This window comes from Aquarana catesbeiana, linkage group LG09 (assembly GCF_042186555.1).
Source record: "Aquarana catesbeiana isolate 2022-GZ linkage group LG09, ASM4218655v1, whole genome shotgun sequence".
In the NCBI taxonomy this organism is placed as follows: domain Eukaryota; kingdom Metazoa; phylum Chordata; class Amphibia; order Anura; family Ranidae; genus Aquarana; species Aquarana catesbeiana.
In genome coordinates, this window is record NC_133332.1 from 119,195,207 (window position 1) to 119,223,193 (window position 27,987).

The window sequence follows — 27,987 nt, forward strand, 5'->3', positions numbered from 1 at the left end:
AATCGGTCTTTAATCTACACATTGGTTTGGCTGTTCATCCAGCTTTCAAAACACAGCAACTCTTCACACAAAACAGTTTTATCAGTTTCCTAGTTCTCAGTAACCACATGACTGAAACTTTATTGGAAAAGATGCCAGTTGGACTGAACCTTCAATCAATTTCTACCAATTTCTATCCTTTGGTCACCTGAAACTGGGAAACAAATGAACATAGATTGAGGAAGGTTTCTGTGGTAGAAAGGAATAGAACAGCCTGCCATATGCACAGCATAAACCAACACTGCAATTTTCAGATTACAACCAGATTTATAGTGCAAAAATAACCAGCTAAACCAAGGCATCCAAACAGTTTCTATCGAAACAAGTTAAAAAAAAAAGGTTGGTTGGAATGGCCTGCAAACTCCCTTGGGACTAGGCATGTGTTAATACAATTACATAGATGGTAAAGTGAGAACAGTCAAAGAAAAGTGGCCAGAAAAACCATAAGAAAATGCAGAAACATTGGAGGACATGGATACCAGTAACCTGACAGCACCAATTCAATTTGTCAATTTCAAATGAACGTTAAAATCTTATTAAGCGGACACAAAATAAAATAAAAAAACACCAACGACAAATTACTGGTTGGCAATTTTTTTTTCTCTTCAACAGTCAACGCTGGTCAAAATCTGTCACCAAGCACTTTGAGTACATTCTTAGACCATGGTTACAGACCTTACATCCTTTAAATTTTTAAATAAATAAACACTAAATATCAAAGACCAAAAAAAAAAATAAAAAAAGTCACAAAGACCTGGAAGATACAGGCAATATGTACACATACTGTACATACTATTCTGTACATAAAATATACAGCCCCCTACTTTCATTTCTGTAACAGTCCACACAGGAAGGGGCATTTATTATATACATAATAATTATAAAAAAAAAAAGGGGAGAATACACACACAGGGACAGGGCTTGAAGAGTAGATCACTTTGCTTCTTTACTCTGCCATGCAGTCTCCAAACAACCTGTGCAAGGACCTTCACTTTGGAGAAAGATCATCTAATGATATGAATGAAGAGCTGGAGTTTGAACAAGCCACAGGTGAGTCAGTCACACAACCATCTTTAGCCGTCGTGTCAGAGAAGCCAATGCTGCTGCTGCTATCAAGGTCTGAGGAAAGGCTGGAAATGGAGGAAAAGCGTTAATCAACTGGGGAAACCCCAATAAATTTGCTGTCCAGTACAACAGCTGAAGTAGCAATACTGCCTGGATTTTCTCACCATCCTATTAATACATTCCTTAGAACTGAACTCATTGCAATGCCTTTCCTTACCAACAAAAATGCACAAGTAGAGCTTATCTCCAATACAGTAGTATTTAGTATTGAATTTTGTCAAAAACATATGAAAATTATGTTTTTTTTTTTTGTTTGTTTTTTTGCATTTCATCATGTAGGGTGCAGATGCTGGAACAGGTTACATGGTCCACCCTAAAAACCAGTGGAACATGTTCCAAAGATGAACTTATCCTTTAAAGGCGTTGTAAAGTCATCAGGTTTATCTTAATGCATTTTATGCATTAAAGTGGACCTTTAGTCATTTTTTTCAACTTTCCATCTATTAAATATTATGCCCTTGTTGTTTTAACTTTGTATAGTAAAACATTTTATTTCCTGTTTCTTGTCTGGTCATTAGCCTAGGCTTAAGACATCATGCACAGCTCTCTTACTCTCATGAGAGTTTGCCAGGAAGGGAGGGGGATGAGTCAAAAGAGGGCCAATGAAAGCTGCAGGGCTGCAGAGCTGGAGGGGTGTGTGTGTGTGTAAATCCATGAAGTGAACAGGCAGCAACTTCAGCTGCCCACAGTTAAAATGGTTGCAGCCAGACTTAGTGGAGGGAGATTTCTGCAGCATATTTGGCAAGTACAGAATCACAGTAGATACAGAAGATAATATGCAAAGTGGTTGGAGGGAAGCTTCAGAATGGAAAATTACAAATTATGTGAGCAGACTGCAGTTCCTCTTTAAAGTTAAAAAGCCTTCTGTGTGCAGCAGCCCCCCTAATACTTAGCTAAGCCCCATCCCTGTCCAGCGATGTCCATGAGTGTCTCCGCCGTCCAAGAATCTCCTTCACGATTGGCTGACACACAGCAGCGGTGCCATTGGCTCTCGCTGCTGTCAAAGTCGAGAGAGAGAGACAGACTGCAGCTCCATGTCTCAATGGACACTGGGAGCTATGACTCGACTCAGGTGCCCCCATAGCAAGCTGCTTGCAGAGGGGGGCACTCAACAGGAGGGAGGGGCCAGGAGCATAGAAGAGGCACACGAGAAGAGGAGGATCTGGGCTGTTCTGTGCAAATCCACTGCAACAGCAGTTAAGTATGACAGGTTTGTTATTTTTAGTGAAAAAAAAAAAAAAAAAAAAAACGAGACTTTTAAACTGGGGTAGGCATCCACGGCACGTCAACTCTGGCGAAACTACAAATCTCATGCCAGTCAGTCTTGCAATGTCTCATGGGACAACATTTCAGGCTGCCATTGCTGACCTCATTCTGAAAGTGCTAATTGGTGGGATCAGCAGCTCTGACGTGACAAATGTCATGTCAAAAAGTTGGAAGATTATCAATTAAAAAGGCAATTTCCACATGTGACCACTCTCTGCAGTACCATTGGAAGAATTGTGTTATACATGTTCGAGAAGTACACAAAACAAACTTGATATTGTCCCCAATTCACAGCAGTCCCATGTATTGCTCAGTAATTAGCCCTCCTATTTCTTATTCTGAACTACAGAATGACTAGCCTTTATGCTTTGGAGATAGGGGAGCAGGCAAAAGAAATCTGTGTAGGGCTGACGCCACCAAGTCCACACAATGTTGTGTGTCTGAACTGCAAAACAGGTCCCCTTTCTGAAATTTGCCCTGACAGTGGACCTCTTGCACATTAATCTGAAATCAATCCTTTAATTTCCATGGTCCACCCCACCACTGAACTCTGGTACTGCTGTAAAGTTCCTGTCACCCAATAATTCTAGATAGCCAGAATGTAATCTTACCAACTGTAATCAGATAGATGAGTAACATCAGGGGATAGCATGTTTGTAGTGCCTTGAAACAGCCTTTTTGGTTGGTTTTCGATTTCCATTTCAACTAAAAACAAATAAAATGTAGTTAGTATTTTGTTTAACCACTTGCTGACCAACCACCGCCGCAGTTATACTGTGGCAGAATGGCACGGCTGGGCGAAACTACGTTATGTAAAGTGGCTTCCCACTGTGGCCACTAGGGGCGCACTCGCCCACGGAGCCGATGCGAGTGCCCAGCGGTCGCAATCACCGCCGGGCTCCCGCAATCGCTCGTGGCACACCAAGAACCGGGATGTGTGTGTGTGTAAACACAATTTCTGGTTCTCTGAAGGCAGAAGAGACAGATGTCTGTTCATACAGAGTATGAACAGCGATCTGCCATCTGACCTACACAGTCCCCTCCCCCCTTCAGTTAGAACACACACTAGGGAACACAGTTAACCCCTTGATCACCCCCTAGTGTTAACCACTTCCCTGCCAGTGACATTTGTACAGTAATCAATTCATTTTTATAGAACTGATCGCTGTATAAATGCCAATAGTCCCAAAAACGTGTCAAAATTGTCTGACGTGTCCACCATAATGTCGCAGTCCCGATACAAAAAAATAAATAAATAAATAAAAAACTACAAAAAAAAAAAAAAAAAAAAAATTTGCAGATCGCCATTACTAGTAAAAAAATTAAAAAATTAATATAAAAATGCCATAAGACTATCCCCCATTTTGCAGACGCTATAACTTTTGCGCAAACCAATCAATTTACGCTTATTGCAATTTTTTTTACCAAAAATATGTAGAAGAATACAGATCGGCCTAAACTGAGGAAAAAAAAATACAGGTTTTTTTTAATATATTTTTGGGGGATAAATTATAGCAAAAAATAAAATAATGCATTTTTTTCAAAATTGTCGCTTTTTTTTGTTCATAGCGCAAAAAATAAAAACCGCAGAGGCGATCAAATACCACCAAAAAAAAAAAGCTCTATTTGTGGGAAAAAAGGATGTCAATTTTGTTTGGGTACAAGGTCGCACGACCGTGCAATTGTCAGTTAAAGGGACGCAGTGCCGAATTGCAAAAAGTGCTCTGGTCAGGAAGGGGGTAAAATCTTCTGGGGCTGAAGAGGTTAAACTAGGAATGATTTAGGTTTTCAAATTTTTACATAAGGTTTTTCAGCATGTGTGTGCACGCTGGTCTTTCCTTTGGAATTACAGAAAGAAAAACAAACAAATGTAGGAGTAATATACTACCGCTCAGTCTGTACTTTACAACTGGCAGCCCTGATGACTCCGTATCAGTTTCCTTTTGCATGACCTAGATATACCGATGCCCCACCAACAGGTACACCATAGTAATATCTGTCATGCATCCTGTAAGACTCACACAAGCTAATAAGATTATTAAATCCATTTTATACCTTACCTTTTCTTTTTATGGGACCAAGTGCACTCGGGCGAATACAGTTGATTGGGCTCTGACTCCTCCTGCTAATGAAGGTAAAAAACAAAAAAATAAATAAAAACACACATTTGTAAACAGTCTAATTACATAAAATATTGGTGCCAAGAGCTAGTCATGAACCTGACCTGGATTAAAAAGGTAATACATTTTGACTTTAGAAAAACTAAGTACAAAACACACCCTTTGCGAAAATAACTCATGCCGGCATCAAGGAAAGCAGTAGACCAGGGCTAGGCAACCTGGGCCCTTTAGCTGTGGTGAAACTACAAGTCCAATGAGACATTGCAAGACCCTGATAATCACAGGCATGACTCCTAGAGGCAGAGGCATGATGGGATTTGTAGTTTCACCACAGCCGGAGTGCCGAGGTTGCCTACCCCTGCAATAGACAATGCTGACCCTTTTTAAACACACCGGGGGTGATACACAAACAACCACCAATTCAGACAAGGGCTAGGAAACTCAAGACTTATAGATAAATCCTCCGGAAATATAATGTCTGTTGGCATACAAGCCAGTAGGGTTCCCTGGTATAGTGAGGTAAATACATCTTGGCTATCAAGCATAGATTAATGGTTCAAGGCTCCATTAGATGTCAGAGCGCCAATGTTTCAATAACCTATTAGCATTCAAGTGTATGAAAAATGCAAAGTGTGTTATTTCCAGCGATACTGCATGTTATATACCTTACGCCAGTGTTTCTCAACTCTAGTCCTCAAGGCACCCCAACAGGTCATGTTTTCAGGCTTCCCATTATTTTGCACAGGTGATTTGATCAGTTTCACTGCCTTAGTAATTACCACAGCCATTTCATCTGAGGGAAATCTTGAAAACATAACCTGTTGGGGTGCCTTGAGGACTTGAGTTGAGAAACACTGCCTTACGCAAACAGTGAAAGTCTGACTGGGACTTATGCTCCATTCACACTTGTGTGACTTGTTATGTAACTTTGGACATCAAAGTCGCATGACAAGTCGTTCCCCATGTTTTCCAATGACGACCATTCATGTGTGCGACCTAAAGTTGCAGCAACTTCAAAGTAGTTCATGCACTACTTTGGTCCGACTTTCATGCAACTTGAGAACCATAGACTTCAATGTTAACCCTCAAAAGTTGCATGAAAGTCATATCTGAATGTTATACAGTGCAGCAGTTGTCCATTATCACTGGTAAAAGCCAAAGTCGTATCCAAGTTGCACTCCAAAGTCGGCGCAACTTTGGATTCGTACAAGTGTGAATGGAGCCTTACTGTATGTACACTTACTTGATTGTCTCCATTATGCACTCAATTCTGAGAATGGTCCATTAATAATATGGTCTGTAGAAAGGGTTATGCAGGCCATACGTGGAGCGAATTTCTTTCCTGCAACCACAGATGCAAGAAAGAAATTTGCTCGATTCCCCCATCAACACAGACAGTGTTGACAGGGGAATATCTACCAGCTGCTATCGCGTGTAAAATTCAGCAGGCTGGTTCTACCCAAGTTGATCGATCAACTTGGGTACATTCAGCCTGCACATACCGTGGTTTGAATCTCAGACCGATAAACTGGAGAGAATTGAACTGTCTATGGCCAGCCTTACCCTTAAAAAGCCAATTCTATAGAAGTAGAGCTACTGCCCATAGCAAACCAGGTTGTTTTCAGTCTGTTGGACAACATATTTAGGTTTCCTTTTCATCACTTTCACAGCAAAGTACAAATAAAAGAAACAATGTATAGTCTTAAAATATAACTTACGTGGTAAATCGTCTTGTGGGACTAGGTATAGGGCTTGGAGGCAAGCCATTACTGCTCAGACACATTTGTAAAGAAGGTGAGAAACATTGCTGTGGGTGACAAAACAACAAAGGATGTCCTTTGATCTGTACAAGCACTTATATTTAGGAGATTTTTTTTTTCATCGGGAGGGGTGGAAACAGACATTGTTACAGCCTACACAGTTTCAGAAATTGGTTGGCATTATATTTGGGTGGGGGGTCGGGAGTTACACACAACATCCTAACCTTTACTAATGATATGATATTCACATTTTTAGTCATGTAGGAGTATTATACTACCACTCAGCCTGTTCTTAAAGGCTGTCAGCCCTGATAACTCCTTTTGGTCTATATTGCATTTGTAAAAGTACATGTGCCCTATAGGAAAAGAGCACATGATGTAGAGCCGAAACAACTAATCGATAATCGATTATGAAAATAGTTGTCAACTATTTTCACAATCGATTAATCAGCTAGCCGATTAGTTGGACTGCATACAGAATGCATTATTTGTTTACATATCAGGAAATACAGTGCAGCACACATACAGCTCAGTACACCATCCATACATGTAAAATGACTGAGAACTTGTGAATGTGAATGTTTGAGAAGCAGTGCCCCATGAGACATGTAGCCCTGGGCAGGAAGTAAGTGGTTCTAAAGTCAGAAGTTTTTTTACCTTGCTATAGGGGTGCTCTATATTATACTTTGCAGCTTGCTATGGGGGCACTCTGAAGGCAGAAGGAGCCAGAAGAGTCAGTAAGGACCCCAGAAGAGCATAATAGGGACTGCTCTGTGCAAAACCATTACACAGAGTAGTTATGTTTGTTGTTTAAAAAAATAAAAAAAATTACTGTGCAGGAAGATCAGCATCTGAACCCAGAGTAAGTGGAGGCTGATAGACTGGAGATAATATAAAGGCATTACAATTACATTTAAAGTTTACCAGTATTGTGCATTATATTTAAACATTATTATATCCATGAAAAAAATAAATATAAATAAAAAAAAAAGTCTCAGCTTTTACTACTTTAAATATAAAAGATTTATATCTCCCTTCCACCCTTCATGTCTGACTCCTAGTATATATATCCCAGCTTAGTGCAGCTACATCTTACTGCAGGCAATTAGTATGTCTGGAAGGCCATATCTCCCTTCCACCCTTCATATCTGACTGTATGTATGTATGTATGTATGTATGTATGTATGTATGTATGTATGTATGTATGTATGTATGTATGTATATATATATATATATATACACACACACACACACTTTCACAGTATAAATTAACCCCTTATAGTTGCGAGTATCTGCTCTTTTTGTACTATAAAGGGATCGTTTTAGTTTTTTTAACCCCATTATGACAGCTGATACAAAAAAAAAAAAAAAAAAAAAAAAAAAAAAACACACACACAACATGCTGCTGCTACTAAACGTCCTAGGCCTGGTTCACATCAATGCGTTTTTTGCAGAAACACACTACAGCTCATTTAACATGGTTTCCTATGGGACACGTTCACATCCATGCTTTTTTCAGCCGTTGTGTATTTGGAAAGGGTCAAGGACTTTTTTCAATGCAAAACGATGCTTTTTTTTTGGTTCAATAGACTTCAATGGAGAAGTTGCAGAAAAGCATGTAGTGCATTTTTGCAGCAATTCATATTTTTTTATCTGCCCAACAACAAATTGGCCAAAAAAATAAAAATGCAAAATCGCAGCAAAATCACATGTGCAAAAACTGCAAAATGCACAGCAAAAAGTAGTGTGGAAATGGATCAGAAGCAAACTGCATAGGTGTGAACCGAGCCTTATGCTGGCCATACACGTATCGATTTTAGGACAAGAATATTCATACGAAAAATCTTTTGAGAACTTCCGCTCGGTACCTTGAGCAGAAGTGGGAGCTGGGTACCTGTCAAAACGAGGTTACCCCCCCCCCCCCCCAAAAAAAATTACACCAAAATGTGGCATGTCAGGGGGTCGCAAGTGCTTAAAGCGGAAGTTCCACTTTTGGGTGGAACTCCGCTTTAACTAAATTATACACCACACTTTAAGGTTATTATCTGATTAATCAAATAATCCGAACAATAAATCGCCCAACTAATTGTTTATGAAAATAATTGTTAGTTGCAGCCCTAACATGATGTCAATTAAACATGCTTACCTAAAAGGTTAACTCTAATCAGCAAAAGCAAATTCTAATGCCTTTCCAGCAGTGTTGGGAGCAATTTGTCCACGGGGTGGCCCAGGAGAGCTCAATAGCTAAACCTGCAGGAATATGTCCAGGGGGTGTAGATGTACCTTGAAAGAACCTTTCAATCATCTTCCTAATGATGGATACTGCATTCTTCTATTTAAGAACCCTCAAGCCATCAGAAAATAATTTTATTACTGCACAGTGTTATTTACACACACTTCCACGCATTTGGTAGTCTTTTTTTTCACACAATTTCTAAAGAATGTTTGTGCAGTTACAATGATCATTTGAAACTTTTTTTTTTTTTTTTTCTACTATACATGCTACTGAGGACTTTTCAAGGTTCCAGGTGAAACAAACTTGTCTTCATTTGCTCAAATATTTTTAAAAAGTAGCAAAATGTAATCTGAATACCAGAATAAAAGCCATAGACTAATATAAAGCAGGGAAGAACACAGTGACTTTAGAGAAAACAAGGAAACCAGATTTCATCTCATTCCTCATTTGACTACAATAAATCATCAAATCTTTCCCTACTTTTTGCACTAGCCTAAGCAAGACCACAAGCAGAAATAAAAAAAAAAAAAAAACTACCTTTCCTATTCCTCTTGTAGGCGAAGGGGCTGGTGACACTGGAGCAAAGTCAACACGTTTTGGGGATGAAGGTTTATCAAGCTTGTCAATATCATTATCACTCTGTAAAAAGAAAGTGTTTTAGGCTCACAAGAAGAAGAAAAAATGTACTTGAGCAAATACCAAACAAAACAACCGCAGCCTCAACAAAATAGCTGAAACGAAAAAAAGTCCATATATTTGAAACCTTCACCTGGAAATGGTGGCTGCCTGTACATTGCTCCCATACTACCCTCTGAGTCAATGACCCTAAACCATCACAACTCCTGAACTACATACTTGTTGCAGGCCAGCGACTACAAAGGTGCTAAAGTTATGAACAGTCAAACAGGCCAGGCAACTAGAGGTTCTAGGTAAAATGAGAAGAGCATGCCTTTTTTTTTTTTTTTTTTTGTAGCACGCCAAATTAAAATGCCACTGGGCGGCAGTCTGCGTGCAATAATAGTTTTCTTCTAGAACATTGTGGGAGTCCCAAAGTAAGGGTTTTTGATTATGCAAATCTCAACTTTGAGATAACGAAATTAAGGGATGCTCCTCCCTTCCCCATTTTCTTCTAAATTTGGGGGTGGCCTCGCTGGCTGGTAGCAAATAGCAAGGGCGGGAAAGTTCAGTTCAACGCTATCCTTCCAGAAGTAAGCAGTCACAGTCTGTAAATTCATACACTCGTAAGTCTTGGACACCTCAACACAATGTTCCAGACCTTTCCATCAAAAAAAAAAAAAAAAGGGAAGAGAAGAGGGGGCATTTATTACATATAAGGGAGGCTCCTGACTTTAAGACCCCATACACATGGGCCTGCACGGTAAAAAGCAGGGTTTTACTGCACAGGCTACTGTAACTTGAAGGTCATGGTAGCAGTGTTGTACGTGACATTTCATTCATTTCTATGCACCGCAGCTCGGCTGTGGGGCGTAGAAACAGGAAGTGCATGGAGCTTTCAGGTAAGCTCTGGTCTGTTGCAGAAAAATGCATTTTTTCCTCACCACACTGCTCAGCACCTAGGGGCTCTGTTGCAGCGTTTTCTGTGTGTCCTTGCGGTGAACTGATGCAGGAAAACACCAGTCGCTGCACTCGTGTGAATGAGCCCTAAAGGCTTTAGGTCATATTTACTGCTGTAAAGTAATAGGTTCACTTTAAATACCCAGAACAAAGAAATAATTTGGGGGGGTGCAATATTCATAAATCTATAAATGTGATAATCAAATATTTACTGCAGGTGTATTGGCATATTCCCTGGTACATGTGTTTTAAATTATAGTAACTGATTCATCAAGAGTAACTGTCACAATCACCGGTTTATAAGGTTTTATATTAAAAGCTTTTTTTTAATCTGTGTACATTAAAACAGACAATAAGTAACTACTTACCAGGCTGAAGCTTTCCTCCCAGGAAAGGCTCATTTGCATTGCAGTTTGCACTTCCCTGAACACAATAAAAATAAATTAGTGGAACTGAATCACTGTTCTATAATTAGAAAAAGGTCACACAATAACCAAACAAAATATCACTAATAAAATTCAAACCCGTATAGAGCTAAAACAGAAACTTTGCAGTCTAAGAAAACCATGTGTGTGCGCGCATGCTAAACCTACCTTACCAATTCTATTAATATTAAGCTGATTATTACATGCACATCTTTCCATAGTTTGACTCATTAAAAAATTCTGCAAATACAGAAATAATGTTGATTCTGCTAAAAATCTGTGTCCTTGTAACCTCCTAAGCAATAAAATCCCAAGCCGTATTATCAGTCTTGCTCACTTTAAACCTTAAAAGTGGTTGTTAACCCACTTATATAAAAACATTCCATCTGCACTGTAATAAACCAGTAAATGTCTCTGTGCTAGATTAAAAAATATTCTTATCTGAATGTATAACAGCGCTGCTCCCAGCGCTCAGCTGCCTCGGCTCTCCTCCTTGGCTGACATCAGTGGGAGTGTGCTCGGCCACACCCATTGGAGCTGTAAGTCGGAAAGAGAGGAGACCTGAAGAGGCAGCTGAGCGCTGGGAGCAGCGCTGTTTTACATTCAGATAAGAATATTTTTTTATCTAGCACAGGGACATTTACTGGTTTATTACAGTGCAGATGGAATGTTTTTTAATGAAATATCAGAGCGGGGGCGGGCGCTGACATGCAGAAGGGGGGGGATGGGGACAGAGGAGATGCAGGATAGCAGGCTGCGGATGAAATCCCCCAAAAAGAAAACTAATGCAGCCTTGAATATCTAAGAACTCGTAAAACTTCAATAGATTATATTTTTGTTTTGCTTTAGACTTTTTTTTTTTAAACACAGTAAAGGGGAGGCTCCAAAAATGAATACTCTTACCGTTCACGTGCGGTCTCTCGATTCATCAGATCCACTCCTTCCTCCTTTGAAAAAGACAAAACAATACTACTGATTTGTGCCTCAGAACCTTGTGGTTATAGCATGCCAGCCAGACAAAGTGACATAAACTGTCTTGCAGCAATTAGTCTGATACAACAGCCCAATAAATTGTTGTGGCAGGATAAGGCTATTCAAGTCTAGCTTAAAGTGGAAGTCCCCCCTAACACTTATTCTTTCCTGCAATCATTAATGTGAGCCAAGTTCAGCCTCATGTCTCAAAATGAAAAAAATCAGTTTTTCTACCTTTATTTTGCTGTCTCCAGTGCCGTCACATGACTTCAATTCTACTTCCTTCTGAGACAAAAATCAGCCAGTGGGTGCGATTACTGAAAGCTGGTGACATCACTTCCTGGGGGACACACTGTTCCTGTGTAGCCAGTGGGCATATACAGGATGGGGAGGAGCTGATCAAAAGGTTCCTGCCCAGTGTTCTCATTGTACATCCAAATTCATGAGAAAATGAAGAAATTAAAAAATTAAAAGCCCTAATCACAGAGGGGTGGTGGGAGGTGCAGGGCACATGAACAGTATTGCTGTGCACAGGAGAAGGAAGCTGGACAGAGGGGAGGGGGGGGGGGGGGGGGGGGGGGAACGACTGTCAGGGTAGCTGGAAGTGATCTGGGGTCTCGGCTCAGAGTCTACAATAATCACAGTACAGGCAACCATACTAAGGCTCCGTTTTCACTCACTTTCTCTCTCTCTCTCTCTCTCTCAAATGCTATCCAAAATGAGGCTATGAAAACAGGAGGAGATCTGAGAAGGGGGGATGGGCGTGGGGCTGGGCAGGTCTAGGCATGTCTGTCTAAAAATGTGACGGCGTAGAAGAGAAGGACAACGTTTTCAGGAAGTGAAAGGCCCCCCATGCAGAAGTAAGGTTGTCCCTGAAGAACAGGGAGAAGCTGATTGTCTGGCTTTGATTAGACTTTCTAAGCTTGGCAATCAGCTATACAGAAAATGAATAAATGTCAAAGATAAAAGATATTTTACATATAATAGAAAAATTTTCATTTTTGACTAGACTTCCACTTTAAGAGGCCATACCAAGTTGGTCTATTCTCAAAAGTGCTTGAAATGTCACTTGAGATTTTTTTTTAGTTTACTGAAAAATAAATTACTGCATAAAACAGGCCCAAAAGGTAAAAGAAGCAATGACCATGTGACTGCTACTGCTATTTTGTCAGCAAAGTACTGACACTGGTGGGAAACGGTATTGAAAATAAGCAGCTGTTTCAATGGCCAGGTATTGTTCCTGGGGAGAAACCTGTTCATCCATGGTAATCATGACTAGCCATAATAATTTTGCAGTCACATTTAGCACAAGTCAATGGACACTTTAACGGTCTTGTTATTTAAGAAATATATCTTTAACACAATAAAACTAAACTTTAAAAGGGTGCAACCTTACTTGCGCAGCACTGTGAACGCAGCAAGTCCTCTACCATAGAGTAGAAAGACCAGTCTGTTCTACTGTAGACCCGCTATATGGCAGGGAACTAGCACAAGAACAGTCCTGCACAGCACAAATACACAGGAGAGCAAATAAAAGCACTTAAAACTGAACAATCATCCTATGAGGCATATATTTTCAAAGGGGAGGACAAGCAGGACCAAATAATCCTTGAATAGATAGGAGCACACCTAAGCAGGCCATAGATGGTTTGAATTCAAAGCATCTATGAGGAGACTGATTGTACCCAAGTCAATCCATCGATTGACTTGGGCACAACCAGCATGTTGGATTCTGCACGTGAATACTGTCAATGGCTATAGCTGCTAGCAAGAATCACGGTTTTCTCCCAGCAGGGATGGCTCCCCCCCCGGCAGGAAAGAATAATCTTTGGCCGACTTTATAGTTTAAAAACACACCCATTAAACAAGGCTGTATTATTTCCAGAGAGTCTGCATTTACGCAAAGGCAATCATTTCAGTCGTGTATAGAAGCTAGAGATAAACAACTGACATCCATTCTTCCCCTATGGCCTTACTACTTAGTGGCCTGAATCAAGCATGCAGCTTGTAAAGTCAGGGGGGCCCATTTCTGACAATTTACTAGAATTCATGATATATGCAAAAATAAAAACAATAAGACCCCTTTCACGCTGAAGCGCTTTACAGGCGCTATAGCGCTAAATACAGTGCCTGCAAAGCACCTCTCCTGTCACTCCACTGTGAAAGCCCGAGGGCTTTCACACTGGAGCAGTGCGCTGGCAGGACGTCAAAAAAAGTCCCGCTAGCAGCTTCTTTGAGGCGCTTTAGGAGCAGTGTATATACACTGTTCCTAAAGCGCCCCTGCCCATTTTCGGCCACTAGTGGGGGTTAAAAGCGCCCCACTAGCGGCTGAAAAGCGCAGCTAAATCGACGGTAAAGCGCTGCTAAAAATAGCTGCCCTTTACCGATGGCGCCCGGGCACTGTGAGCGTGGAAGTGCCCTAAGTTTTCAGCAAGCGCGGTGGACATCAATGGCATCTTCCCTTAAAGTGAAACTTTAGTCAGAAAATTGAGTCCTGCTAGATCACTTCAGACTGGCCCCTTTTGCAGTTATAGCTATGTACAACATTAGAAATAAGTGTCTACACTGTTTAAAATCCAGTAATACGTCGTCTCACCCTGTTCTGCACATGCTCAATTGCCCTCCATTTTTTTAGGCACTGCTGACAGCCTTAAAGTGGAATTAAACCCTCTTTATCTTTTACAGCCAAGGAAACTGCTTCTGTTTGATCTGCAACTGCCATGGTGTTGCACATGGGATCAGTTATGACAGCAGCCATTTGATGGTTTGACAGTTTGGTCAAGGACGCAAGCAAATTTGACAGTTAGCAATTTTGGTATTCCAGGAATGTAACTTTTTTTTTTTTTTTAAATGTTAAATTGATTGATTTAGTCCCGCTTTATAATTTATGGCTGTTCAGGATCTCTGGGCTTCAGAAAAATGGCAGCCTCCAGCAAGAAGAAACAGGAATGCTGAAGGCAATTTACAGCACACACTATTTTGGTAGCATAGTTATGAGTAATGCATGTTCCTAGCTAAAGAACATCCCTAAAATTTGAAATCCAACTGCCATCCGTCACACTATAATGTGAATAATGCAGAGGATTAGGAAAGAAAGAACACACTCATTGTTTAAGATTGCCCAGACCACATATTCTTTACACTACAAACATCTGGTGAACTTTTGAAAAGTACAGAACCACAAATATGCAAAATAAGCTTTTCAAGCGTTTAGCAAAATTTCCTGTCAAAAAGAAAGTTAGGTTAGAGGACTACACAGCTGAGCTTGATCTGTGATAGTTTTCTTCATTTTTAAAGAGCTACATTTTTAGGACAAGCTTTCAGGGTCTACCACCTTCTTTTAAAGGTCCAAGCAATACAGAGCTACAGGAAGTTTTTAGCAAAAAATGTTCACCGACATACAACTACCATTACCCTAAGCAACTGGTCGGTCGGGGGGGGGACAAAAACACATTTTGCAGGACACACAAAGCCCTGAGAAAAATGCCCTGCTTAAGCCATACAGAGCCAAAAGCATTGGGAGACATTTCATGATACAATACATTTCTGGTTGGCAGCAGATTGTCTTGAAAAAACATGTTAATTACAAAAACAGACAAACGCTACTAAAGACTCATCCATTGCTTTAAAAAAAATAAACTAACTCAGTTAAAGCCAAAAGTGGAACTTACACTTTAAGCACTCCTCGCCCCCTGACATGCCACATTTGGCATGTAATTTTTTTGGGGGGGGTGGGGAGGTTTAGTGTGTACACTCTTTTTAGTGGGACTTGCTGTCCCACTTCCTCCTTCCTGTTCTCGGCCGCCTAGGCGACTCCTCCTCTCACCCTAGGCGGCCCCTCCCTGCCAGCGATCTTCTGGGACACAAAACAGGTCTTAGAAGATTGGCTGGCCAATAGCAGAGCGCAGCGCGACTCACGCATGTGCAGTGCACAGCCGTCAGCTGTCACGGCCGGGTGCCCACAGTATCAATGGAGGCGCCAAGGAGAGGAGAGAGGCTCCGGGCGGCAATGTCGCTGGACCGTGGGACAGGTAAGTGTCAGTTTATTAAAAGTCAGCAGCTATGCTTTTTTTAGCTGCTGACTTTTAATAAACTAAAAAAACGGGTGGAACTCCGCTTTAATAGTGTTCAGTTTCAGAGTGCCTAAAAACAAATAAAAATAATAATCTTTAGCAAGGAACATACATTTCATAATTATGCTACCAAAATGAGTGTGTGCTGTAAATTATCTTTAGCATTTTTCCCGTTTCTTCTTGCTGGACGCTGCCATTTTGCTGAAGCCAAGAGCCCCTCAACAGCAGTACATCTTTAGGCTTTCAGCAGATTGACCTCTACAAATTCAGCAAAGTTTCAAAAAATACAGAGCAACTGAGCATGTGCAGAGTAGGGTGAGACGGCATATTACTGGATTTTAAACAGCATAATCGATTATTTTTAATGTTTTACCAGCTATACCTGCAAAAGGGGTCAGCCTGAAGAGATCCATCGGGACTTCATTTTTTGACTAACGTTCCCCTTGGGTCCAAGCACACAAAGCCCCTGTCCCCATTAAAAACAGGAGCTCGTTTCTAAGCCCCCCCCCCCCCCCCACCATTATTTGACAACATTGGACAAAGGAGACAGACTTCTGTCTGATGGCGCACAGAGGAGAGGGAGCAATGCAGACAGAACATTAGTAGCCTCCCTTGCCATACCTTCTCTGCTCCGTTCTACAGGCAAGATTGAGCCTGCAGCCCCCCCCTCTACATTCTGCAATTATGCCACCTCTGATACTTTTAAAAGACTGAGCCTGTACCCTCCCACAGCCACCATTTAATTCTGAGGAGTAATAGCGGACAGCTTGTGCTGTGTGAATGACAGCAACGGAGCACTGCTGTCATTAACAAAAACATAAGGCAGCAGCTACTACATTTATCCGAAAGAGAATAGTGTAGTAGTTGCCCACATGTGCCATTTTCAGGAGGGGTGTAAGGTAGTATGCAACAGAACTGGTTAAAAATAAGAAGGGGGCAGGTTTCACCAACATGTGGTCATTTGCTACACAGTTCTTTTTTTTTTTTACATTGAACAAAGGTTTTATTAATCAACTGGTGCATACATGTTATGTTTGCTTAAACATATAAACTTGGTAACTAGTACATTGATTGTTATACAGTCTGTACATAGGATAATTGATACATTGTTCTTGTCATGTGAGAATATTCTATATGTATACATTTAACACATAGAAACTACACATCGAGGCGCGTACCCAGGAAATCATTCCATACTAATTTGATTTCATTATACACAGGTATCAGACTCTTGGAGCCAACGATCCCATATCTTGTTGTACTTGGCAGGGCAACCTCTATTAATATATATGCATTTCTATTACGGCAAGGTATTATTCACCTCCACCTTCCATTCCACTATTTTGGGAGGCGTTTGTCTCATCCATTTTTTAGCTAAGATCTTTCTTGCTGCAAAGAGTGACTCATGGAGAAATGTTTTTGTATATTTGTCAATTGTGTCTGGAATTATACCCAGGAGGCATTGTTTTGGGTCTAGAGCTAGGGGTGAGCCCATTGTATCGTGTAGAAATGTCACAATTTGTTCCCACAAGCCTTGAATCTTAGGACATGTCCAGATCAAGTGGAAAAAAGTGCCTGTCTCTTTCCCACACATCAGGCATGTGGTAGATTGTGTGCGTTTGTTTTCCACTCTAAGGGGTGTGAGGTACGCCCTATGAAGAATGTAAAGCTGCGACAGACGGTCTGATAATTTGGGGGACACAGTTTGAGATCATACGCTATTCTAGTAGAGACGGGGGTTGAGAGCACGTTATAGAAAGCTGAAATCAGTTTATGGGGGTCCGTGTTCTTAATTACTGCCATAAGGACATTAGGTGTAGGGTTTTGGAGGGAATCAGGAAATTGCGATTGTGCCGCATGACGGATTTGTAGAAATCTAAAGAACATTTGATTCAGAATTGTAAATTCTTCTTTAAGTGAATCAAAAGTTTTAAGATGCCCGTCTTTTAGTAAGCGATGCAGATAAAATATTCCCTGCATGGACCATAAGTTTGTGTCATGAATTTTGTTGAATTCAGGAAGATTCTTGTTGTGCCATACCGGCATGTAATCATTGAATTGTGAGATTTCACGTTTGGAAGCGGCTAAGTCCCATATTTTCCTATAGTGATATAGAATGGTATGTCTATTTTCACCTAGTTCCACCCCCCCCCCCCCCCCCCCGAGCCTGATGCTATTGCATATATCGAGTCCTTGGTGTGTTGTGCCCATTTTGGACATAGGAGCGTGAGAAATCTCTCGCTGTCCGTTTTATCTAAGTGGAAGAGCTGTGACAGTTGTGATGCAATGTAATATAGGTTAAAGTCAGGAAGAGCTGTACCACCAAGGTCAGTCGGGTTCTTGAGAGTTTGCCATGCCAGTTTGTGTCTGTTGGTGCCCCACACAAATGGCTTGAGAAGGGACTCTAAAGATTTGAAATGTTTCAGGTGTAAGTAAACTGGAGTATGCCAGAGAACATACAGTATTTTAGGGAGTAAGATCATTTTAATTACATTTATGCGACCCCAGGTCCCAAGTGGAAGTCTGGACCAAACCCGTACTTTATTTTTAACCATGGAAAGGAGAGGGTTTATATTGAGGGATACAATTTGCTACACAGTTCTACATGAACACCACACACACAGGAACGCAAACAGGAAGAAAACAGCATAGTGCAAAACGTGGGGGATTGTCAAAGGCAAAGTTTTATTTTAAACTGCTAAATAACTTTTCTCATCAGCAGTATATACCAGCCTTGTATCAGTCTCTGCTTAAAGCCTGTAGAAGGGGTTTTCATTCTCCACGATCCTCTGTCTGGACAATGCTCATGGGCCCTGTGTTGGTCAAATGCACTCTTCCAAAGGAAAGAAGAAAAAAAAAAAAAAAAAACCCTCTAGCAATACACACCAAACTGAGCATGTGTGGCCTGACTCCTAATGCTCTGTTCTATCATGAGATGGGTTGAAGTCAGTTAAAAGAAGAAGAGGATCGGAGAGACAGGATCACACAACCTTTATACACAATGCAGAGCAATAAAGCAGAGTTCCACCCAAAAATGAAACTTCTGCTTAAAGTACTTGTGACCCCCTGACATGCCACATTTGGCATGTCATTTTGGGGGGGAGGGGGGGGGGTACCTAGCTCCCACCTCCTCTCCTGGCGCCGAGCGGAAGTACACCTCTCTCCGCAATCTTCTGCGACATGTCACAGGTCCCAGAAAACCAAAGGTCCCACACTTGCAATGCTGGCGCCGCAAAGAGGAGAGGGAGAGAAGCGAGGCTTCTGGACCGTGGGACAGGCGAGTGCGTTTATTAAAAGTCAGCAGCTACACTTTTTGTAGCTGCTGACTTTTGAATGGGTGGAACTCCGCTTTAACCTCTTAGGTTCCACAGTGAGTATAACAAGCATGCTTTACTGCATATACAGACTGATTTTACGGTCGTGGGTTTAGTAAAACTTTAAGGCCACTTTCACCTGGTGATCTGGCCAGTAGCACACTGATTTACTCTGGTGCAGCTCTGTATAAAAGCCAATCAGCTTCCAGGTTTGTTGGCTACCATGCACAGCTGCACCAGATTTTACACTCTACAGTTTTAGTAAATCTACCCCCGTTTGTCTTTGAGTGGCTCCACTCTGGATGAAGGCGCAATGGAGCCACCCTTGAACATCAGCATTGCCTCTACTGTGTGGAAGGTAGTGTTAAATGCACTTTTTAGTGCCAATTTAGATGGACTAACAAATTAAAGCCAAACTCCAGCCCACACGTTTTAAGCAGTTACAGCAACAAATTTTTTTTTTTTTTTTTTACTTCTTTTTGAAATAAAAAGGGGGGCCGATTGTTGTAAGCACCCCTATCAGTGTTAAATGGTTACAAGTCTCTGACACTTTTGCTAAACAACTTGGTCTGTTATAAATCAGACTTACTGGCAGAAGCAACATGTCAAAAAAACGGGAAAAGAGAAAGAAAAAAAAAACCCCACACAACACGAAGAGAAGAATGCAGCCACCACATCTAGAATTGGTAATCTGCAATATAATAATTTTTGGGGTTTTTTTTTGCGTTCATGTTAAGAACGGTTACAAAATGCAGAGCACACTCACACTGGAAACTGCATGAAGTCACCTAAAATCCGTTATATCAATGTTTACATTAAAGCGGGAGTCCGGCAACCAATTTTATTTTTTTTTTTTTTTTTTTTTTTAGGTCATTGAGACACTTTGCTAACCCCAAAATAATACTCACAGTTTGGGTGTGATATTTCCGCCTGTCTATTTTCGTACTGAAGAATAACTTAAAAAATGTGATGCTGGCTGTTTCCATCTTGCTTGTGGGCATGTGAAGCCCACAAGCATTGATTTCCTGGATGCAGTGAATGCTGTTCATTCACAGCTTGTTCACACGCATGATCATTGTTTCTGCACTGACTCTTGGGAAGCCTGACACTAGGCTCCCAGGAGACAGTGCAGCGTCAGGGAAAGGCAATAAACACGCCTACTCCCATGGGAGGAGAGACAGGAAGTGCCACAATAAAGTACAATATAAAGGTAATTACAGCGATAAAAAAAAAATTTCGTGCGGCATTTGAACATCTATGCAATTAACTGAAGGGGGTAAGATTAAGTTAAAAATTTGAGTGGAACCCCGCTTTAAATAAAAGTTGGTTAACATTAGTATTCCTCCTCTCAGGTCTTTGTGCACACCAACACTGCAAATCAAAGTAAACGTATAGATCAAAAATACCTACCCTTTTCAGCTGATGAAGTCTGCTGCTTGGTATACGCAGAGGGGAGGAAGATGGCACCTGTACAGAAAAGATGCACAAGGTTAGTTTCATGCAAAATAAAAGTCCTAATGAGTACATGTAATAAAGTGATGGCTGCGATGTTAAAGAGAACCTATACTTGCTTCACCTTTTTCTGATGTATTCAAGAGATACAGCTGTCTAGAGAATCTGTCAGATTCCTGGTCCTCGTCTGCAGGTCTCCAGCAAACTCCTATGACACTACAGGATACAGTAGTAATGCAGGGGCCAGCGAATGGAAGCACAGCCAAAGACCAGATATCCAACACACCCATAAGTGTGCCAGATGCAAAAGCATCAAGGGTTGCAAAGATACAGGGTTTTTTTTGAACCGGGGAGTACGAGCACAGATAGATACTTGTACACAAGTACTCGCCAATGCCTTAGCAATTACAAAATGAATGGGCTCAAATCGCACATGATTTGAACAGGAATGAGGTGCAGTTCCTGTCCGAATTGCATGCCATTTCCTGGACCAGTCCTGTGTGAACCCAGGTTTGTCATAGTGACTTCAGCCTGGGTTCACACAGGAGCGGTGCAGAAATTTGCATGCGATGCGACAGAAATCGCACCGCATTCCTGTTCAAATCACAGGCCATTTTTGCAGTGCGATTTGAGCCTATTCATTTTGTAAAGGCTCGAATTGCACCGCAAAAGGTATCAGTTTTAGATATCGAGGCATTTGCACGAGTACATGTACTCGTGCAAATGCTTAGTATCGGTGCAACTCTATAAGCTATAAGATCTCCTGCTATAACTAACCGTGCACAGTTACATTTTTTCCTTATAAATAAATCTAAAAGATGGAAGGTTAAATGCAACATGTAGACTGAGTTGACTCTGCATTTAAGATGCCGCATTTGAAAAAGTTAATGAAATGTGTTATAAAACATACAAAAATTGTATAAAACATACAAAATGTGTTTAAATAATGCACATCAATGTAATTCATTGACATCAAAGCATGTCAAACCAAACTAAATGCATGTTAACACAAACTAAATGCAACAGACATGGTGTGAATCCAGCCCAAAGTAAAACTGTAGATCCCATACTCTTCCAGAAGCAGTCCATGCTGTGTTTTCCTTGGTGTTAGCTAAATCTGCACGATTAGTCGTTAAAGAATCGAAATTGCGATTCTACGCCCCTTCCAATCGTAAAACAGCATTTCCCTAATTCTACGTATCAAGTGCAGAGTTCTCTGCTCACTTCTGACAGCTGACAAAAAAAAAAAAAAAATATCCAGGTAGCCTGCCAAGTTTATCTCAACTTCTTTTTCTCACACTTGATGCTTACAAGTTAAAATCAGTTTTCTTTGCTAGAAAGTGACTTGGAACCCCCAAATATTATATATATTTTTTAGCAGAGACCCTAGAAAATAAAATGGTGGCTGTTGCAATATTTTATGTCACACTGTATTTGCGCATCAGTCTTTCAAATGCAATTTTTTTTTTGGAAAAAATACACTTTAATGAAAAAAAACAAAAAAAAAAAAACAAAAAACACACAAACAGTAACGTTAGCCCAATTTTTTTGTATAATGTGAAAGATGTTAGGCCACAAGAATCGTGATCTTTATTCTAAGCAAAAAATTGTGATTCTCATTTTAGCCAGAATCGTGCAGCTCTAGTGTTAGTGCACAAAGAATATTGTACTGCTCAAAACCTGCACAACATAATTGGAAATGGAGTCTAAAAACTATTTAATGATGTTTTTCTAAAAGTGCTGACAGGCAGGCTTTTATTTATTTATTTTTTTAATGAAAGAAGAGAGACTATACAGCTTTTCTGTTACAGGTTACTCCCTGTCACTACTTTGTTCTGCAAGTGTACACCGAGTTGTGCATGTGCAGCCCCGGCACAAATCTACGCACACGAACAGAGGTTACAGCATCTGGGACCTGCTAATCAAGATGCTGAAACCAGAAGAGGACCAGGAAAAGTTTGAAGCACAAGCGACCGAGGAAAGCGCTGACAAAACTTTTAGATTGGTTTGGTGGTTTAGTTCCCTTTAAATGATCTCCTGGATCCCCATGTACACTTACCAGGTTCTGGCGGTTCACCACAGTGGTGCTGTTTCTGCGTGCCCTTACTGCATAGGGTTGGAACACTTGTGAGTGATCGCTGCAAAACAATGAACAAGCAGCAGTTAGAATGTTATATTTATCAACAGTACATAGGTCACTTAAAATCAGGCACAGAAGACATTTGAAGGAATCCTGCACTAAGAAAAATATAGGGGTGGCATTGCCAAGCTTTAGAAATACTAGTTGCCTCAATGGGGGAGATTTACTAAAACTGGAACACGCAGAATCTGGTGCAGCTGTGCATAGTACCCAATCATCTTCTAACTTCAGCTTGTTCAATTAAAGTGGTTGTAAAGTCAGAAGGTTTTTTTTATCTTAATGCATTAAAGTGGGAGTCCGGCGACCAATCCTTTTTTTTTTTTTTTTTTTTTTTTAGGTCATTGAGACACTTTGCTAATCCCAAAATAATACTCACAGTTTGGGTGTAATATTTCCACCTCTGTCTGTTTTCGTACTGAAGAATAACTTTAAAAATGTGATGCTGGCTGTTTCCATCTTGCTTGTGGGCATGTGAAGCCCACAAGAATTGATTTCCTGGATGCGGTGAATGCTGTTCATTCACAGCTTGTTCATGTGCATGATCATTGTTTCCGCACTGAATCTTGGGAAGCCTGACACTAAGCTCCCAGGAGACAGTGCGGCGCCGGGGAAAGGCAGTAAACACGCCTACTCCCATGGGAGGAGAGACAGGAAGTGCCACAATAAAGTACAATATAAAGGTAATTACAGCGTTAAAAAAATGTTTTGTGCGGCATTTGAAAATCTATGCAATTAACTGAAGGGGGTAAGATTAAGTTAAAAATTTGAGTGGAACCCCACTTTAAGATGAAAAACCTTCTGTGTCCATCAGCCCCCCTCAGCCTCCACAATACTTACCTGAGCTACATCTCGATCCAGCGATGTTGCATGAGACTCGGCTCTCTGGATTCTCCCTCCTCATTGGCTGAGACGTCAGCAAAGCGCCATTTGCTCCCACTGCTGTCAATCAAAGTCAGCGAGCCAATGAGGAGAGACACACAGAGCAGCGGCTTGGTTGCCCCCATAGCAAGCTGTTCGATGTGGGGGCACTCAACAAGGGGGAGGAGCCAGGAGTGCCCAAGGGGGACCCGAGAAGAGAAGGATCTGAACTGCTCTGTGCAAAACCAACTGCAACAGACCAGGTAAGTAGAACATGTTTGTTATTTTTAAGAGAAAACAAACAAGACTAGTATCACATTAAAGATGAAGTAAAGTCCGCTATAATTTTTTTTTTTTTATGGCCCCCCCAGGTGGGTTATGCCATAATGTACTAGTATGCACAGCATATTAGTACATTATGGCAGACTTACCTGTCATATAGTGTCCTCTAACGCAGTGCTGGGACCAATCTGACGGCCGCCGGAGCTTCCATCTTCGCCCGGTCTTCCTGCCGGGTCCTGTGCCTTCAGCCACTTGATAGGCCAGGCCACATGCACACAGGAGTCACATCACCACGGCACGGATGGGGGCCGATCAGGGCATAAATGTTTGCTGAGCTGCGCATGCGCGGCTCAGTAAACATGACTGCTGACAGGCAGAAGAATGCATTTATGGCAAAAGAAACTAATAGGGTCTCTTCTATCATAAATACCCTGTCAGCCAGTTGCTTAAAAAACAAGTTTACTTCCACTTTAAGCTTTGACAATAGAACCTACAAACTGACTGGTTACTATGCACAGGTGCAATACATTCTGTGAGCTCTAGTTTTAGTAAATCTCCCCCAATGTGTTCAGCTTTAAAGTAGAAGGAAATACCTAATTAAAGCTATCTGAACCACATTCTAAGCCTACTCTATCTAGTCATGTAAAAAAAAAAAAAATTGCTATATTTACTAATACCGAGGCTGCTCCGGTCTGGCCTTCAGCAGCGTCCTCTGTGTGCAGGAGAAAGCAGACGACTGGGAAAAGCCTGGGAAGTGGCATTACCCATAGACTTACTATAGGGCTCCTATTGTCCGCTGCCTCTCCTACGCACTGAACCTGCTGCCGAAAGCTCAGACTGGAACAAGAGCAGCTGCAGAATAGGTAAGTATATGGATTTTTTTCTTTACGGGCTAGATAGCCAAATTAAGCCTAATCTATTGAGACCTGTAAAGAAAGAAATCTATATACTTGCCTATTCTGCAGTCGATCCTGTTCCAGGAAATATTTTTCAGGACAGCTTTTTGAGGTCTGCCCCATTCTGAAAGTGTAATGTACTGCATAGACCAAGAAAGGGGGTAGACCACAGAAAGCTTGTCCTGAAATATAGAAGCTCAGCGAAGGTATGTGTCAAAAAAAAAAAAAAAAAAAAAAAAAAAAATTAAATTATCAAAGGCCAAGTTAAACAAATAAATGCACTTTTTTTTTTTTTTTTCAGGGAGTCCCTTTATTTATAAGTAGCCTGCAGAGCATTGCACCCGCAATCAGCAGATCTTGGGTGCAATCTCAGGCTCCTGCAGACTCTCAGGATAGCAGTCTGCCTGTACATCATATTGGCAGGCAGTTACCTAAGGCTTCATGTACACGGGACGTTTTTACAACCTCTCCTGAACGATTTAACTTGACAGATAGTAACCCACGTTTAAAACATCCGTTTTGCTGTGTTTACATTAAAAAAAAAAAGCCAAAAATGAAAAATGCCTGTAAACGAAACCCGGCTAAACATGAGTTACTGCGTTTATCGCTTGAAATGCCTCTAAACTCAGCGTCTGAACCCATTTTTTTGCATTCCAAAAAAAGCCTCTAAAGCAACTGCCTAGAAACTGTAAACAACCCTGTGTACATGTACTGATAAGATAACAGAGGAGAGTTCAGGAGCAGTTGAAAAAAATGCCCAACTGCTCCTAAACGTCCATTTAGCAGCAGCAGCGTACATGAGGCCTAATAAGAGTAGGAAGAGTCAATGAACTACCAGAGCACTCACCAGCAATCCTCATAGTTCATTGGGAACTTCAAGCCATTAGCCGCAATGGCTGATGGTACTTGGCATCTATTCAATCACAGGAAACTGAATAAATGGCACGACTGTGTGGGCGGAGCCCCAAATTGCCATGCTGTGTTCAAATTGTGACAACAGGTGCAAGGAGAGGATCCCCTGTCTGCTCACACAGGGGGAGCGCCGTACGGGGTGCAGATGCTGGAAAATGTTACATGTTCCACCCTAAAAAACGGTGAATGTGTAACATGTTCCAAAGGTGTTTATCCTTTAAAACTGTGGTAGGCAACCATGGCACTTCAACTCTGGTGAACCTACAAATCTAATCATACCGGTCAGTCTTCCAATGTCTCATGGGACTTGTAGTTCCACAACAGCTGGAGTGTTGATTTAAAGCCTTGCACAGGGAGTACACATGATCCACAAGTAGTCACCTTGTTATAGGCCACCCACAACTAAAATTCTAACCTACAAGCGGTGGATTTAATACATTTTTTTGCTGGGTAAGACAGTTACTCTAGTTTTGTAAAACTGCAGATTTTATCATATCTTACCACATACGGGGTATGCTGGGATCTGTAGTTTCACAAGAGCCAATGACTGACTGCATATGATACACTAAAGCATAAACACTGCAGATCCTTGACACACAGTTCCCATCAGTTGATTCACTTCTTTAGCAGGAATTGTATAACCCCCAATGTCTCCCATTTCGTCACAGGCAGACCTCAGTTCCTTAAAATATATCTTAGGACCCTTGTCCGTGATGTGCTGTGTACTGGTGTGCACACTGCAAAATGTCTACATGAAGACATCTCTTATAATCACATTCTAAGGCTAGGGTGTATGACGAAGAGCAAAAATCCATTTACCATTATTTTCTATGGGTACCGTTCACATCTATGCAGTCTCTTGAAGTGTGGATGGTGCGTTTTTGTCTCCACAGACTTCAAAGGAAGTGCATTAAAAACACATGTATATTTTTGGTAGGGATTTGTGTTTAGCATCCAGTCTACAAAAAAAAAAGAAGAAGGGGGGGGGGCACAAAAAACCTGTGCTGCAAAAACACATTAACCACACCGCACAGATATGAACCCAGCCTAAGGTCCTGTTCACATCTGTGTGCTTTTACCACACTAGAACGCACCAAAAGCGCATGAAAATGAGTCCTGTCTAAACCCTGAGGCTTAATTCATATCTGGGCAGTTTGAATCGTGGGCAGATTTGCCGCTAATTCAAAGCACCGAGGTGTGAATGGCAAACAGCAAAAAGCACATATGAGATTCATTTGAATGGCACCTAAAATCAGTGTGGTTCTGCTGCGATAAATTGCGCTGCAATCGTGGCAACCCACAATGTGTGATAATGTTGCAAAAAACACCACACACAACTAGGCACTGTGAGATCCCAGCAAATCTGCCAGAGATCCAAAACGCTGAGATGTGAATACAGCCTAAACATCCGCATCTGTGCGCTAAAAGTCCTGCAACACCTTCTGCACCCCCCATTGAAAAAAAACACACCTTCCATTGAAGTCTATTGGGGCACTCCAAATAAAACACATTGCACTTTAAGTGCACCTTTTGAGTCACCTGTAAATTTTCCCCAGGTGACAATTGCATGCAATACATTATGTGCTGCATTTAGTTTCAAAGCATTAAAAACCACAGTAAAAATGCATTGTTTGTGTTTTCACAAAATGCACATTTTCCAAGGCGCTGATGGGAACAGGCCAGACGATCACTCCTTGCCCATCAGATTCTCTTCTGTCCAGACATTCACCTTACACTAAGCCATAGGGATAGGAATGGAAGGTCACAATTACATGAAACAATCCAAAACAAAGCCAATCTCTGGGATCTTTCCAGGGACAAAGCTCCAGGATCTGGGAAGTCAGGCAGACAATGCCCAGCATCCCCACATTCAACAGGCCAGGCTCTGAAGAACTACAAATACCAGCAGGTACTGAGTTCTGCAGCTCCTTCCCAGCTGGAAATCCACAGGTTGTCTCCATCCTGAACACATCATCCCCAGTCACCTGATTTCTGATGCTCCATACAATACGCTGCCCCTCCCCCCTCTATCTGTACCCCCAGCCTCACCTGAGCCCGTTAATATGGGGGGCACTATTGGACCTCCTCAGGCTTCCATCGTTGGGGATCTCCACGTCCAGCTCCATTTTCTCCTGAGCCATGATGGCAGCAGCGATTCTCCCCCGATCTTCCTCCTCCTCCCTCCCCAGTACAAGGCCTCAGCAGACAAGCTCCGAGCTCAGGGCTCCATAGCACAGCCAGGGAAGACAATTGCCGCTCTCCTGCCGCCCTCTGCACTGTGTGAGGCCGAGGAAGCCCCGGCTCAGGCCCAGGCCAAGCTCTCCAGCCCTCCCTATGCCGAGACTGAGCAGCGCCCAGCACGCATGCGCACAGCTGATGACTGAACGCCGAGGACGGCCTGAGTGTGCTGTGAGGAGACACCTCCGGAGCGGGAGCCTTTACACTCTGCACAATACACACACTACACAATGATGGGAGAGGAACTACGGGAAATCTATATACATAACTAAACCCAAGCGAATGAGCTCTCCCCACTTCTCTG

The 27,987-nt window shown here is 41.6% G+C and overlaps 1 protein-coding gene and 2 non-coding genes across 4 annotated transcripts; all 3 read right to left on the bottom strand.

Annotated features, from left to right (window-relative positions):
• Positions 1-617: 617 nt before the first annotated feature.
• Positions 618-27,728, bottom strand: PABIR2 (PABIR family member 2). Of its 2 annotated transcripts, XM_073599193.1 has the most exons (10): positions 27,495-27,728; positions 22,417-22,495; positions 20,316-20,372; positions 11,450-11,493; positions 10,490-10,544; positions 9,084-9,185; positions 6,269-6,357; positions 4,491-4,555; positions 3,042-3,135; positions 618-1,169 (listed from the first exon to the last, which is right to left on the bottom strand). In XM_073599193.1, the coding sequence occupies exons 1-10, from the start codon at positions 27,584-27,586 to the stop codon at positions 1,028-1,030; spliced, it is 819 nt and encodes a 272-aa protein (XP_073455294.1). In that variant the 5' UTR covers positions 27,587-27,728; the 3' UTR covers positions 618-1,027. The 2 variants fall into 2 exon arrangements, with proteins under 2 accessions (XP_073455294.1, XP_073455295.1); XM_073599194.1 differs by lacking the exon at positions 9,084-9,185 and having other exon boundaries at positions 903-1,169.
• On the bottom strand, positions 4,297-4,437 carry LOC141109169 (small nucleolar RNA U109). Its single transcript, XR_012236175.1, has one exon. It is a non-coding gene; the product is annotated as a small nucleolar RNA U109 (small nucleolar RNA).
• On the bottom strand, positions 6,567-6,692 carry LOC141109168 (small nucleolar RNA U109). Its single transcript, XR_012236174.1, has one exon. It is a non-coding gene; the product is annotated as a small nucleolar RNA U109 (small nucleolar RNA).
• Positions 27,729-27,987: the final 259 nt, after the last annotated feature.